The 13,620-nt window shown below is 47.7% G+C and overlaps 1 protein-coding gene across 4 annotated transcripts in view; it reads right to left on the minus strand.

Moving 5' to 3' along the window:
- The window catches only part of SRGAP3 (SLIT-ROBO Rho GTPase activating protein 3), a 125,476-nt gene that overhangs the window by 41,747 nt on the left and 70,109 nt on the right, over nt 1–13,620 (minus strand). For all 4 annotated transcript variants that reach the window (XR_012624704.1, XM_074836111.1, XM_074836110.1 and 1 more), the window contains exons 4-5: nt 5,999–6,061; nt 148–333 (exon numbers count right to left, since the gene is read on the minus strand). Coding sequence is in view for 3 of the 4 variants with exons in the window: in XM_074836111.1 (XP_074692212.1) it covers nt 148–333; nt 5,999–6,061 (249 nt within the window). In the remaining variant the exon portion in view is untranslated. The remainder of the gene's footprint in view (nt 1–147; nt 334–5,998; nt 6,062–13,620) is intronic.

A 13,620-nucleotide genomic window follows, 5' to 3' on the forward strand; every position in this document is an offset into this window, starting at 1 on the left:
AAACACACACACCAGTCACCAACCCCCCTAACCCCTTCCCAGGGACACAGGAATGGCTGCATGGAAACAGGCAGGGCCAGAGGCAAACCCACCTGCCCAGGGAGCCCCGATCCCAGCCTGGCTGCCCCCTCCTTCCCTCTCACCCACCTTCTCCTTCATCTTCTCAATCTTCTTGACAGAGCTCCGCCGCTGAGGCCTGTCCTCATGCCGTAGCAGGTTCACACTGATGTCCCCCGACTTATTGAACTGCTTTTCCTCCTGCTTCTCTGCCTCCTTCAGCTTGCTCTCAGCGCTGATGCTCTCAGCGTGATACATGTGGTAGGTCTTCATCACCTGAGGAGACACAAGTTTGAGTTGCTTGCCCCAGGCAGCATCAGCACAGGAGAAGGCAACAACCGTGGGCAGCGCAGAGCAGTCTCAGCTGTGCCAGGGTTGTTTGAGGCCACTATGGCATTAAGGAACAACAAGGTGGGACGGAAAAGCCCATAAAGTTAACCCCATCACTAGCTCTATTTCAAAATGGCACAGAGCTGGTGCAAGCACCATTATCCCCGCTCAGACCCTGCTGCAGGGACGGGCTGAGATGTGCCTCCAGCACACACCTGCATTCAAGGAGCACTCTGGATCTTCCTACAAGGAAATGAGAAATAACTTCCAGTGCTCTGAGGCTGGGATGGGGTCTCCGTGACACGAGACTGTGAGGTGGCCCAAGTCAACCCAGTCACTTTTGACCCAATCCTCTGTTCCTGCACCTGACCTTGCTAAACCAACTCATCACCATAACCCCCGCATCACCATCCTGACAGTAAATCCCGTCTTTGTCTCCTATCACGACTTAATTCTCCTCTTGCTGCTGCTGGTAAGCACAGTCAGTGCCAGGGTGGACTGCAACAACACCCAGTCCTTTAAATTCAGGACCGCCATCAGTGACTCTGGACAGACCATGCTGATCTACTGTCAGGAAAAGTCCTGCAGGCAAAACTACCACGGCCTCTCCTTTCAGATACAAAAGCCCTAAGGGCACATTGTGATCATTTTAATGGGGCTGGCAAGTGGAACACATCTGCTCTTCTCTCTTTATGCCTTTAGTCATGTTGTCCCCTTTTATCATCTCCCTTCAGGATTTGGATGCTTTATTTCACATTGCCTTGACAAGGCTCAGGATGCCTGACTTCTCACTGAAGATCAGTCTCACACAAAGTGCCTGGGCACCACCGGCGACGGCGCTGGGACAGGCTTGCCTCCAGTTAAAAAGGAACAGGAACCCACAAAAGCAGAGTAACTTTACACAAGCTTTAATGAAGAAAATACAGAGTTTTCCTCAGCTGCGGTTGTCAGCAGGAACCAAGAGTGTTTAACTTGGACAAGGTTAGGCTGAAACATATGATCTCTCCTCTTGCCAAGCACAAACGTCAGCTGCAAATGAGCTCCAAATGCTGCATCGAAGCCTGTGCAAATGTGCCATTGCTGGGAGTTACAATTTTAGGCAACTGCAAGGACTAGTAAGCAAAGGCTTGTGCCTTGTCTCTGAGCTGCTTTATTTCAAAATCCTGCAAATTCTAACACAGGTTCAAACCACACATTTCAAACTGCATTTTCTCTAGTGAACATCACAGGACACACACAAAACAGACAATTCTGGGGTTTTTCCTAAGGAGAAAGACTAGAGGCTTCGCTGAGCCCTCCTCATCTTCACTGTCTCCATCTTTTTGTGAAAAACTCAAGAGGAAAGTGAAAAAGAAAAGTCCTGCACTTCAGTGCTGTCGGGTAGTAATAAGAGAGGTTTCTCCAGCACCTGGAGAGGCCCTAAGGCAATGCAGCAGAAAAGCCCAGCAATTAAACAGTGGTCCAAATTGCATGATTTTTGTGAAATCTAAAGGTTACAAGATGGTTACCTAGCCAGAAAAACACCAGCACAACTCATCGCTTGTCTCTGTTCACCCATGGCTACGCAGCTCTGCCGCAGGCCTGGGGACATGCTGCTGTAACCCCTCTTCCCACTGACTCCGACGGCTCCCGCGGCTCCGAGGGGAACATCGGCACTGGAGCGCAAGGCAGGACCCCACCACACAGAGTGCTGCAAGGGGGTCTGAGCCCCACTGCGATCCAGTGCCTTTGCACAGGCTCTTACTGACTTATCTGCTAATGACTGGAGAAACTTTCCTTAACGAAGGCCCTTTTCCCTCCTCCATATTTTCCCCCTGATTGAACCTGAAAAGGTAACATAGGAACCAGGTTTAAAAGTCCTCTGACAGTCTCTTTAACAAAATGCAAAGGACCTAATATCCATTAAAATATTTTCCCCAGACTTCAGCATCCACGTTGTTGAAACAGATGCCTTAAACAGCTCGCTGTGCCGACTGCGTTCCTCATCAGCTGCCACACCACACAGCTCACGCTTGGAAATTTGGGGGATATTTCTGTTTGTTTTAATATCTGCCTTAATTTTGAATGGGGACTACCTGCACTGCAGCAATCAGCCCTTTGAGCCACAATTCCCTTGTGTCTTCTCAGCACTTGCAGTCAAGTCACACTGTCCCTGTCTTATACTATTGTGTCAGAAAGAAAAACTGCCACAGCTGCGTCCCTGGGATCTTTTCTGCAAATAAGTTAATTAGCTGCAGTGGAGGGAGAAAAATATGTTCCAATGTTCATTAGTTATTTAACAACACGAGTTGTGTTTTCCAATATTAATAACACATTCTGGATAAAGGCCATTGCCAAAATACCAGCCATCAATGGCACTGTTTGCTGTCTTCAGCTAAAGTCCTTTACATTTCCAAACAGCTCATCATTACGGTTCTGACCCAGAAGAGGAGGCGGATCAGAAACCGGGTGACCCGTGTTAAGCACTGGCTCAGGCCCTCCCGAAGCTGAGGAGACCCAAAGAGAAGCCCAGCACATGGGGTGAAACACAGATGAGCATGGCCATGGGCAAAAGCCTATCGAAGATCCCAGCCCGCTCCTCTTTGGATGGAGCCTAAGGGACACCCGTAGCATAAGGTCTGAGAAAGGGGCAAATCCATCAGGCTGACAGACGCTGACCTCCACCTCCCTGCTCTTTTAAGAAAGCATGAAAGTAAACATCTTTCCAGAGCATTTCTACAGCATGATACAGAGCAACGTACCAACATACAGTCAACGATTTCTACAGCATGACACTTGTGGAAAACACCCACTAACCGCAGAGGTAGGGCCTCCCCCATTGCAGCACTCCTGATGGAAAGGGAAAACTTCCTCCAGCCAATTCACATCCTGCTACACAGTGAATGGTGACCATTATTATTATTTTTAACCTGGGTAACGTATCTATAGCTATCATTCTAATTAATACAATTCATTTCACAGTTGTTAATCCTCTTCCATAATACCTTGTGACAAAGCATTGCACTGGTTCACATCACCGTACTTCTATGGACTTCCAGGCACTGCCTTCCGCTGCAGCCGTAGCCCTCCATTATGGCAAGCAAAGCCCATACAAAGAGCCCACTGTTAGTGCCATACACCAAACTGCACATCATTGCCAGGGCTTACAGAAAACACCACCAGAACAGTGCTCTGGGGTTACTGTTTTTCTCACCCTAATATTTAGGCCTGACTTCTTCAGATAGGAATGCATACAACACAGCAAGGGACCTGTGAGCAGAGGAACAAAGAACCTCCAAACTTCACAGACTCCAACTCGGTATCTGCCTGCTGGAGTCTAAGCAGGAATCAAAAGAATGAAGCTGGCTTTAATGCACAGCTAAATTATTTCTGTGCAAAACTGTTCACAAGCAACCCCTCCTTCAGAACAAAAGCCATCTACTTCCTTTTTGATTGAAATCAGCGTGGTTTGGGGGTTTAGTTCTTTCCACACAGAGTCCACAGGATGACTTGCATCAGAACAGCAACAAGGCTGAATTAAAATCAATTTAGTTATTTTGGCTTAAGTTTGAGACAGTGAATGCCTGAGAAGCCTGTAAAAAATTATATAGTTTCCACACCGTGCACAGAATTCCCCTCTGAAAGGCTTAAAAAGCAGCCTAGCCAGGGCACAGACGTACTATGGATCCAAGGCTTGGCCACAGGCAAGATAAACGACTTCCTTGCATTGGCAGCAGAGAAATGATATTTTACAAGCTGCAGCCTGGCGTCTTTTGAGCCAGGCATCCTTCTTCCGTATCTGATTTTGTCAGCAGCCACGGTTATTGAATGTGCTGCTCTTGGGTACCCAACACATGGCAATGGACACGCCAGCGCCAGCTCAGTCCTGAAGATGTCCCGAAACACCACCAGCACAGTGGCTCAGCATCCAAGCCCAGTGTGCAGTGAAGCCTGTCCTACCTGACGTCTGAAGGACAGAAAGCTACTGACTGGAGGGGAGCTGGTTTGCCCTGAACAGATTTAAGATGATCCCGTTGGCTCCACTGGGCCTGCTTTTTCGTCATGTTTCATCATCCTTACTGAAATGAGCGTCTCTTCCCTGCTCCCTCCCAGCCAGATGACACCGTTGGTTTGTTATCTTAGCAACAAGGTCAGTTCAAAGCAAACACAAAGCTCTTCCAGCCGTTCCAGTCTGCTTCACCATCCAAACACGTTCTGCTCAGCATGCAGAGCAAAGCAGTGAATGGGGGGAAATCTCAGCTCCAGGGAAGACGAGCTTTGCCGCAGACTCATCAGGAGCGTAATTAATCTCTATGCTCTTCCTTGGCCAACTGCAGGCACTTCAGACCTCAGTACACTTCTGATCCTCAGACTGACCTAACCACGTCCCTCAGGTGATGCTCCTGTCCTGGGTTTGGGTTCTGAGTACACTGGTCCACAGGTATTAAGGTCAGCCCAGCCCTTGTTAGTCTTTCCTTGTTTTGCATCTGTCATGCTGCTGTTGTAATTAATCTTAATTAGTCACCACCACTAACACAGCTTGTGACATTCAACCATCAACAACACACACCCAAATCTCACACAGGCTTTTTAATCCAACCTGGCTGTCCACCCACACTGCAGGTCTCACAAAAACTGAATCCTTCAACAACCAATGCAGAAACAAACCTGTTAAGAGAAGATTTATGGCAGAAATTTCAAATAATATCATTCATGCTCTGTTGTTTAGGCCTATTTTTCAAGAGATGGAATAAAATGATTGTTTAGGAATAAACCTACTGCAGTGTTATTTATGTACCAGTAACAGAGACAACCAAAGAAAGCAAATATATCGTCTCAATTTTCTAACACAAGACAGACTTTATATTGCTTTGTTGATCCTAAACCACAAATAAAGTGAAGAAAACAATTGCTGCAGGGCAAGAGACAGAAGCAACATAAAGACTTTTACTGCCCTACTATGAAAACCTGCTTGAAGTGCAATGTCCTGAATAACAGCGGATGATTTCACCTGGAGGCACAGAGACAGCTCCGCAACCAAACCGCTGCTTGGAGCAGGGAGATGAAGCTGAGCACACATGAGCTAGAAGCTTTATGCATTCCCCAGCAGAAGGTTGTGTTCAGCCATCATCCACAGGCCACCAGACTCACATGAGCAGGTCAGGTTTCAGCCACAAATCAGCTCTGCCAGCTCAGAGCACAACTTCTGAGCCATTAGCACCTAGCAGAAATCACCAACCAAGGGAAAACTGAAATGGGCCTAAAGGCAACACGGTGTAGAAGGCCCAGCAGGTGACAGCATTACAGACACCGGGGATCACACCGGATCATGCCCAAAACATCTCCACTTAGGCTTAAGTGACACAGTTATGTGGCATGATCTGCTGCCTGATGCAGCCGCAGAAGCCCTTCATGGCAGGACCGCTGGGAAATCCCCCTCTGCTGCCGTCAAACCCGGTGAAGGGTGAAACGCTTCTAGCACATGCGAGAGGCTGTACACAGGATGGCAGGAGGGAGAGCCAGCCTCCAAGTCACTGAAACACTGAACGGACATTTTGTTCTAACAAATGACACTGCCTACGTTCCCCTCACTGCACAGGCGAGGCACGGGCAGGATCAGATCATTACTCACCGTGTACAGCTCGTTGGTGACTTTCAGGAGTTCTTCATGCATCTGTAGGCCAATCTCCTTACTCTGGAAGACAAAAAGAAGAAAGAGTGGAGACTCTGTTACGCTCACAACATGCATTTCTGAAAGGAAAATACATTTTGGAGGGAAAAGTAAAACTGTATGACTTCCAAATGCTACAGGAAGAAGAAATGAGGTGACAGGTTTTTTTCCTGACTAGCTGACCAAAGACATGTGGAAGATCTCCAGTGCTGCCAGAGTACTGGTATGGGACACTGTGGCACCAGCAGAAGGAACAGAGTTTGGGGACACTGGTGAGGTGGCAGGACAGGGAAGCAGTGAGTTGTTCTTCTCTTCTCTTAAGCCAAGTGCCCAAGCTGATCCTGACGAAGCCAGAAGTACTTGTTGGAGCCCATCCACCCCTGTACCCCAGTGGATCCTGCTAATCCCCAGCAAAGGCTTTCACAGCCACCCCACAGAGGACAAAGCCACAGCCACCTCTCGTGTCTGGAGCATTTGTCTTCTCTCCTCTCAGCTGACAAGGGAGAGGTGGACCTTGGCAGCACAACCAGCTGCAGGTAATGCCCATCTTCAAGACTGTCTGCCCCCTCAGAAACCTGCCCTCTCCTCACTCCCCTGCCCAACACAAGACTTGCCATTCTTTGCTTTGCAGTGGTGTTAACAAAACCATGTACATTTTAATTCTAGGTATTATTTTAATAAACAAAACGGCCCCGCAGCATGAGAAATGCCCTAGGGGCCTTATTTACAGCACTTCAGAAATCCTGTCTAATGTCCTTCCTGCTCTGGGAGCTGAAGAGACAGCATCAACAGGGCTGCCAATCCACATCTGGGCTCCATTTTTTCCATTTCTAAACATTAAAACCAAAATACAGATGGCCTCCTCTTCCAAATCTGCCTGTGACAGTGAAGTTTAAAAGTAAACTGGCATTTTGATTTCCTTTAATTTTCTACAAATCCTTAACAAAATAAAATGCATTATTATAAACACGAACACATACAGTACACCAAATCCTCATGCTATTTCAGAACAGCTGCATTTTCATTTGAGGTCAATGTTTGTCCATGGATCACCCAACCTGGGTTTCATAGACCATGATGAGGAACATCACACCATTTAATTTATTTATCCTGCGAACACACAGGGATGAAACTAGAATTACAGACAATATTGCTTTGCCCTTCCACTGGCAGTATTTATCACCAGCCCACAGCTCACTGTGTGGATCTAACACCTAACACCCTCCCCCATTCTGGAGACTTGTTTCACATTAAGACTGGCAGAGTGCACACAAGCTCTGTAGCCAGAAGTGGTTTATAGCTTGACTTTGCCTATTTTTCAACAAAACCTGCATTATTGGATGTGAGTGAGCAGCTATCACACTCTCTGCACTGAGCTGGCTGTGTGTTAGTGCTACATTAACTCCCCTGTACAACTTATATTATACAGTAAACATTTGTGGGTACACAAATCGCTTAGATTTGCATTCTCCAGTCATACCATATCACCTGCCAACCCATCTTGATTTGATAAGATTCATTAAAGACACCTGCACCTGGACTGGCAATTTCCAATCCACTTTGATATTTCAGAACGAAGATTATCAGGGCTTCCTGAAATGCTCATTTTAGATTTTCCTTGCCATAACCCACCCTTCCCAATTTGTCTTCAGTAGCTCATTTTCATTATTCTGACCTGAGTGAACCAAAGTATCTCTCAAAAAGGACATTTTATTACAAAATAGCTACACCACAGTTATATAATAAAGTGTCCAATTTCACAACTGCAACAGTCAAAGTTCAGCAAGTTTGGGAGAAAGCTCACTGTGAGTGAAAAACTCACAGCACCTTCCTCCCTCCACCCCCTGTCTGCTGAAATCCTATTATCATTTTGTATTTTCACTCTTCCTGCCAGGCAGGATGAAGCAGATCCAGTTGCCTCCCTCCTACAGCATCAACATGGCATTTCACAGGAGAGGCCACAACTTGGGGAGCTGCTGAACATTTAAGCTTGGCTGTGGATCAAGTCAACTCCAAGTCAGAAGTCCAGTGGTTGGATGCTACTGGAGATGTGCATGCACTGCTTTCCTGCCTCCCTTGTAATTACACCCCAAATCTCTCTGTGGAATCTTCTTGGCTAGGAAACATTTATTACAGCTTGAAGATGTGTTTAAACTAAGTACAGTCACACCCCCCTCCCCCCCAAGAAAAACCTCAAACCAAAACAACGAGCAGTTTCTTTCAGATTTCCTCAAATAACTCTACGCATTTTTGTGCACACAGTCAGGGAAAACAACACCCCATCAGCTTCTTGGCTGAGTGGCTAAAGGAGCCCAGGACACAGAGAGGTCTTCTAATTAAAGCTAAGCGGGCAACCTACATACTTGAAAAGTTTAACCTTAGATTACTGAAAGTTGGAACTGAATGCAAAGAGTGAAGCAAGGAATCTAAAGAGTAGAAGCACTCTGCATTCAGTGAATATCCAGTAATTACAGTTTATCTGTGATTTCGCATCAGGGTATTTGGAAGAGTCCCATCTTCAGAAGCGCGACTGAGGCACGCTGCTCCCATTCCTACGTGCGCGAGGTGCCAAGAAGATGCCAATTACCAGAAGGTGCTAAGTACCCCCGGCCATCTGGAAACCTCCTCTGCTGGGAACCCCAGTCCCCCTCCCCTCCCCGCCGACACCGGCAGTCATTAGCTGGTCTCGAAAATCTCACTTGCAGCTTGTTAATAAGCAACAGAGCTATTAAAAGCACACATCCCTCCCAGATACATCCCAAATAGGAATTATTTAAGTCAGGGTCTATAAAGGGGGGTCTCAGACCCCAGTGGCCCTGAGCCGAGCCCCCCCAAAGCCAAAGGAGGAGGACGGGCTCGTGGTAGGAGCAATGGCCCAAAGGCAGCTGCAGCTCTCGTCTCTGCCCCAGATTTCCTGTGCGGTGGAGGGCAAGGCCACAGAGCCATAATTTTCAAACCTAATTTTAGACTCCTAAATAGAGCAACAAAAAAAAAAATGGCTCAGTTGTCAGCAGCGTGTTGTTCCCACGAGTGACAGTGACATGGGGGGACCACAGGTGGGTACTACATTTAAAGACCCACTTGCTTACAGACACTATAGACCAAACGCCCGACATCCTGTTGCTGGAGACCAAAGTGGTCTCTGGTGTCATCAAGTCTCCCAGCATCCCTGAGGGCAGCATCCAACCCCACAATGCCAGAGCCTCTTCCAAAGGCGGGAAGGCGGGAGGCTGAAGGACTCGCCTCTCCTCCGAGTTTGCTGCCTGCCCTTTTTATAACAGAGCAGTTACATTTGTGTGTTTATGGGAGACAACACCAAAATGTCATTCCAATTCCCTGGTACCATCCGCAAAACCCAAACTCTGATTTAGCCACTTGCTTTATGCCTTCCAGTCCTACTAAAAAGCAGAGTTGCTTGCTGGGATAGCAATGGCTTCAGTTTTAGCAGGTTTATTAAAATTCCTGCCACTGCAGACAAAGTAAGGGGAAGAAGCGACACGGACTCCTGGCAAGGAAGAATGCTTATTTTCAAGACAAAGAAAAGAACTCCCTTCCAGACAGACACCACTTCGTCATTAAATCTCCATCCAGGACACTGCAGTATGGGGCATAATTAAATTCACTGTCATGGAACGTAATTAAATCTCACACTGGGGAATAACGCAGCACGGTTATTTCGGACATAGCAATGCTCTGGTCTCAAACGTATAATTTCCTGTATTCCATACTTGGAAGCAGCAGCAAACTTCTTTCCTTTTGCCACCGCAGGAGGTAAAAGGGGAGACAACACCTGCCTGGCTGAGGGGGCCAGCGGCACATCCCTCACCCGGGGTTTGTCTCTGCCAGGATGTGCTGAGAGATCTTGAGGTGATGGGGACTCATTCTACAACAGACCAAGTCAGATCTCTACAGTGACATCTCCGCATCTCTGCTTATTGCCTGCCGATCAGCAACATTAACACACCTGCCTTGATAATCTCCTCCTGAGCCAGAACATGACTCACACTGGAAGCTCCAGGGAAATTTGCCCAATTGAGGTTTCTTCCCCTGCTTTCCTCATTCACAGGGCTTGCCTGTCTGCTGGGGCAGGCAGGCCAGCCGCCCAGCTGTTTCGATGGTGCAAGCTGAGCTGCAGGCCAGGGATGCTCAAGAGGCCGATGGTCCCCCAGACTGCCCATGGAGCTCCCCAACCTACCTGCGGGTCCCCCCACAGCACCCCGATACCCTTAAATATCTGTGCAGCTCTGCAGCACTCACTGACAGGACACCATTCCTCACCCAGGTGAGCAGCACTCCATCTCCAGGTCCTACATTTCCCAGGAAAGCTTCTGCTGAGAAAGAGAAGACATTACCAGAGAGGCCACACACTCCCTGTGTTTCGCATGTGCAAGCCAAGCTCACCTTACCACATCCATCTCAAGGTCACTGTCACGGCTGGCAGCAAGCAGGGGGACATCCCTCAAACCCCAGCCCACCTCCAGAGTCAGTCCTGGCAGCAGCCGTGCTGGAGAACCAGGAAGAGCTGGAGAATTAAAGCCCATTTCCACTCGAGCTCCTGCAGCTCTGTACTCCCTACCCAAACCACTCGCCTTTCAAGCCACGTGTGACACCGGGGCAGACTGCGAGGAGCTGCGGGGCGAGCCACCACCGACACGAAGGCACCCAGAGCTGCCCTGAACTGCATTCAGCCGCTGGGCTCTTCACAGCAGCCTCAGCTCAGGAAGCCTCCTCTGACCGCTCCCGGCACTTGTGGATGTTCTTCTGATGGAAAACATCTTGGGCATCAGCTGTGAGACACAGGATGCCAAGGTAAACAAAATGAGAGAAACTGCAGAGGTTTTCATGGCCTTCACTGGCCCCGGTCTGGTGTCTGCAATGTCACAGCTGCCACTGAGCCACCCATGCATGCTGCGAAAAGCCACAACACTCACCCCATCCCAAGGCAGGCATTGGCACAGACCGGGGGGCATTTCAGACACACCCATCTCTCCACATGAGTCCAGAGAACCAACTCAAATACATGGCAGAAGTCTGAAGGTGAAGAAGCTGCACCCCACCTTTCATGTCTTGTACCAAGAGATTCAGAGCAGGAGACACGAGGATTTCTTGGTCCATTTTTAATCATGCTGCCCATGCACCCCAAAGGCACCCACAGCTATCTAACCAGCGACACTGTGGTTTTCCTGTGGCAAAGATCAGTGTTTCTCTCTCAGCCTGGATACACAGCTCCTGGTCTCCAGACGACAACGGGCCTGACCTGAAAAACCTCACTGCAGAAATTTATTGTCCCGCTTTGGAGAATGGTAGTTTTTGTGCAGCAAGAAGCCATACCCACCGGAGGACAATTGTCCTTTGTCACTGCAACTATAACCAGTGGGTGCAACAAGTAAATGATATCATTACTGGGTCTTTCTATAAAAATGCTGGGACACATTTAATATCCCTGTGGGCTCCTCCTTCACTGTAACAGCCATCAGCAGCACAGCTAATGAGACACATTGGCCTTGGGTCTCTAGGCTCCAGCAAACTCCCACTATGAAAAATGCCATATATATGTATCTATATATATCTTGTAGCTTCAGATTAGAGGGTCACAGCAGCAGGGCCAGGTGTCAGGAAAACACCCAATCTACACTGCTATTCCTGCCCTCACAACATCCACACCAACGGGAAGCAGTTGGAGCCCTCGATTATAGCAATATGTTAAATACTGGATTCTGAAGCATTGCCAAGAGAAGAAAGATGCACTGTTTAACTGTTGGGATAAAATACAAGTAGGTGGGGTGGATTATAGCTGTGTAAAATTACATGACTTCAGTGCACAGGGCTTCAGCTGAACAACTTGAGTTCAGAGGGCAAGCCAAATCACACCCACATGGAGCCAGATCACCAGAGACAGGAATTCCTCTAGTCCACACCTGGGAAGGGCAGAAAAGGAAGGGGAAGAAAGACAACAAATCACTGGATGGGAACAACTGCCCATTTTGTAACAAAAGAACTATCAAAGTCCAAGTCCAGATTCCACTCACATTTTGTAAATGGTCCTGCCTTTACCAATATCCGTTACAAGCATCTCCGTGCTCTGCCTTAAGACCACCTTTGAATGAATCCCACTGTTCTGTGTATTTTTTCTGCAGGTATTCGAGAAAGAGACAAGTTTCTGCAGTTATAACTGGGATTCCTTTGGACGCAATTCAAAAATGCCTGAAAGGCCAAAAAAAGGGCTGTGGATTGCTTAACTGACATCTATCACCCTGCCTGAACGCCAGCGATGCCAAGAGCGTCTACAGACCCTCCCACAGACAGACAGGTTTCTTCTCTTCAGAGCTCTCCAAGGCTCTACTCTCAAATTCATGTGACCCATGACAGTCCTGGGGGACGTGGCACCATCACGGAGACCATCAGCTCCTGTCCCCAGAGAGGCTGGGTCCTGCCAGGCCACCCCTCGCATTACCCACCGCGTTGGGCTGCAGTCCTTCACCCTCACACCCCAAACCCATCGCTGCTGCCAAGACTGCCCCAGCCGAGCGTGCCTCGGGGAGCACTGGTGCAAGTGTCACAACACAGAGCTGCTCTGTCACCTGATGCCACCGAGCACGGTGACAGCATGTATGTGTTGGGGGGAAAGGAGCAAAACAGGATTTGAGATGTGAGCGTGCCATGGATTTGCAGGGGATTAACGATGTTTTCTGCTCTGTTCCCCGCAATTCCTAACTTTTGATTTCTTTTCTGACTGCTAGCAAGCGCTGAGCTGGCATGCTCCGAGCCTGATGCTTTAACTCCACGTCTCAGCCCAAATTTAGTGCAGAGCCCAGCCTTATGCATCCAAGCTGGAAAGCTGCTTTTCCTTATGTGCATCACTTGACATTTGTCTGCGAGTGATTTTATGTACCACTTCATTACTAAATTACTTAGTAGTGCATAGGCACACAAAGACACTCAATATGCACATACATATATGTATGTGTGCATGAAGGCCAGTTGCATATATTTTATGCAAACACACACTTATTTAAAAGTTGTTGCTTCTGTATTTAATTCCACTGTCTGCCAACTTCATGAATTCAATCCCCATCTCTTTTTCATATTTTCATTATAAGCTTTACCCATTTTTTTTCTTGGCTTTGTGAGGTTTTTCTAACTACGACTTAGGACCTACAATTTCACTTTTTATTTTAAAATTTTTGAAGTGGTTTTTTTCAACTTATTCTAGTTTTCTGGTCTCCTGGAGTTCCAAACAATTTCTGTGTATCAGGACCACCTTACTAACAACTCTTCCCCTCCCCACTAAAAGCATACATACTTTGGCTAAATAATGTTTCATAAATAACTGATGGTATTTCCCTAAAACCGGAGTTTCTCCTTTTTGGGTATGCTGAGCCAAACACTCAGCTCAGACACTGGCTGTATGTTGCCCGCAGTGCCCATGGACAACTGAAGTGGATCCACGGATTGCAGTGATGTACATTGATTTACCAGCATAACATCTGGTTTTAAAAATTCTCTTTGATTCTGTATTAAAATTGTCAGGAAAAAGGAGCTTCAAATCCTGGCTGCAGAAAATCTCTCCACCCCACCACACC

Source organism: Strix aluco, chromosome 11 (assembly GCF_031877795.1).
Source record: "Strix aluco isolate bStrAlu1 chromosome 11, bStrAlu1.hap1, whole genome shotgun sequence".
NCBI lineage: Eukaryota > Metazoa > Chordata > Aves > Strigiformes > Strigidae > Strix > Strix aluco.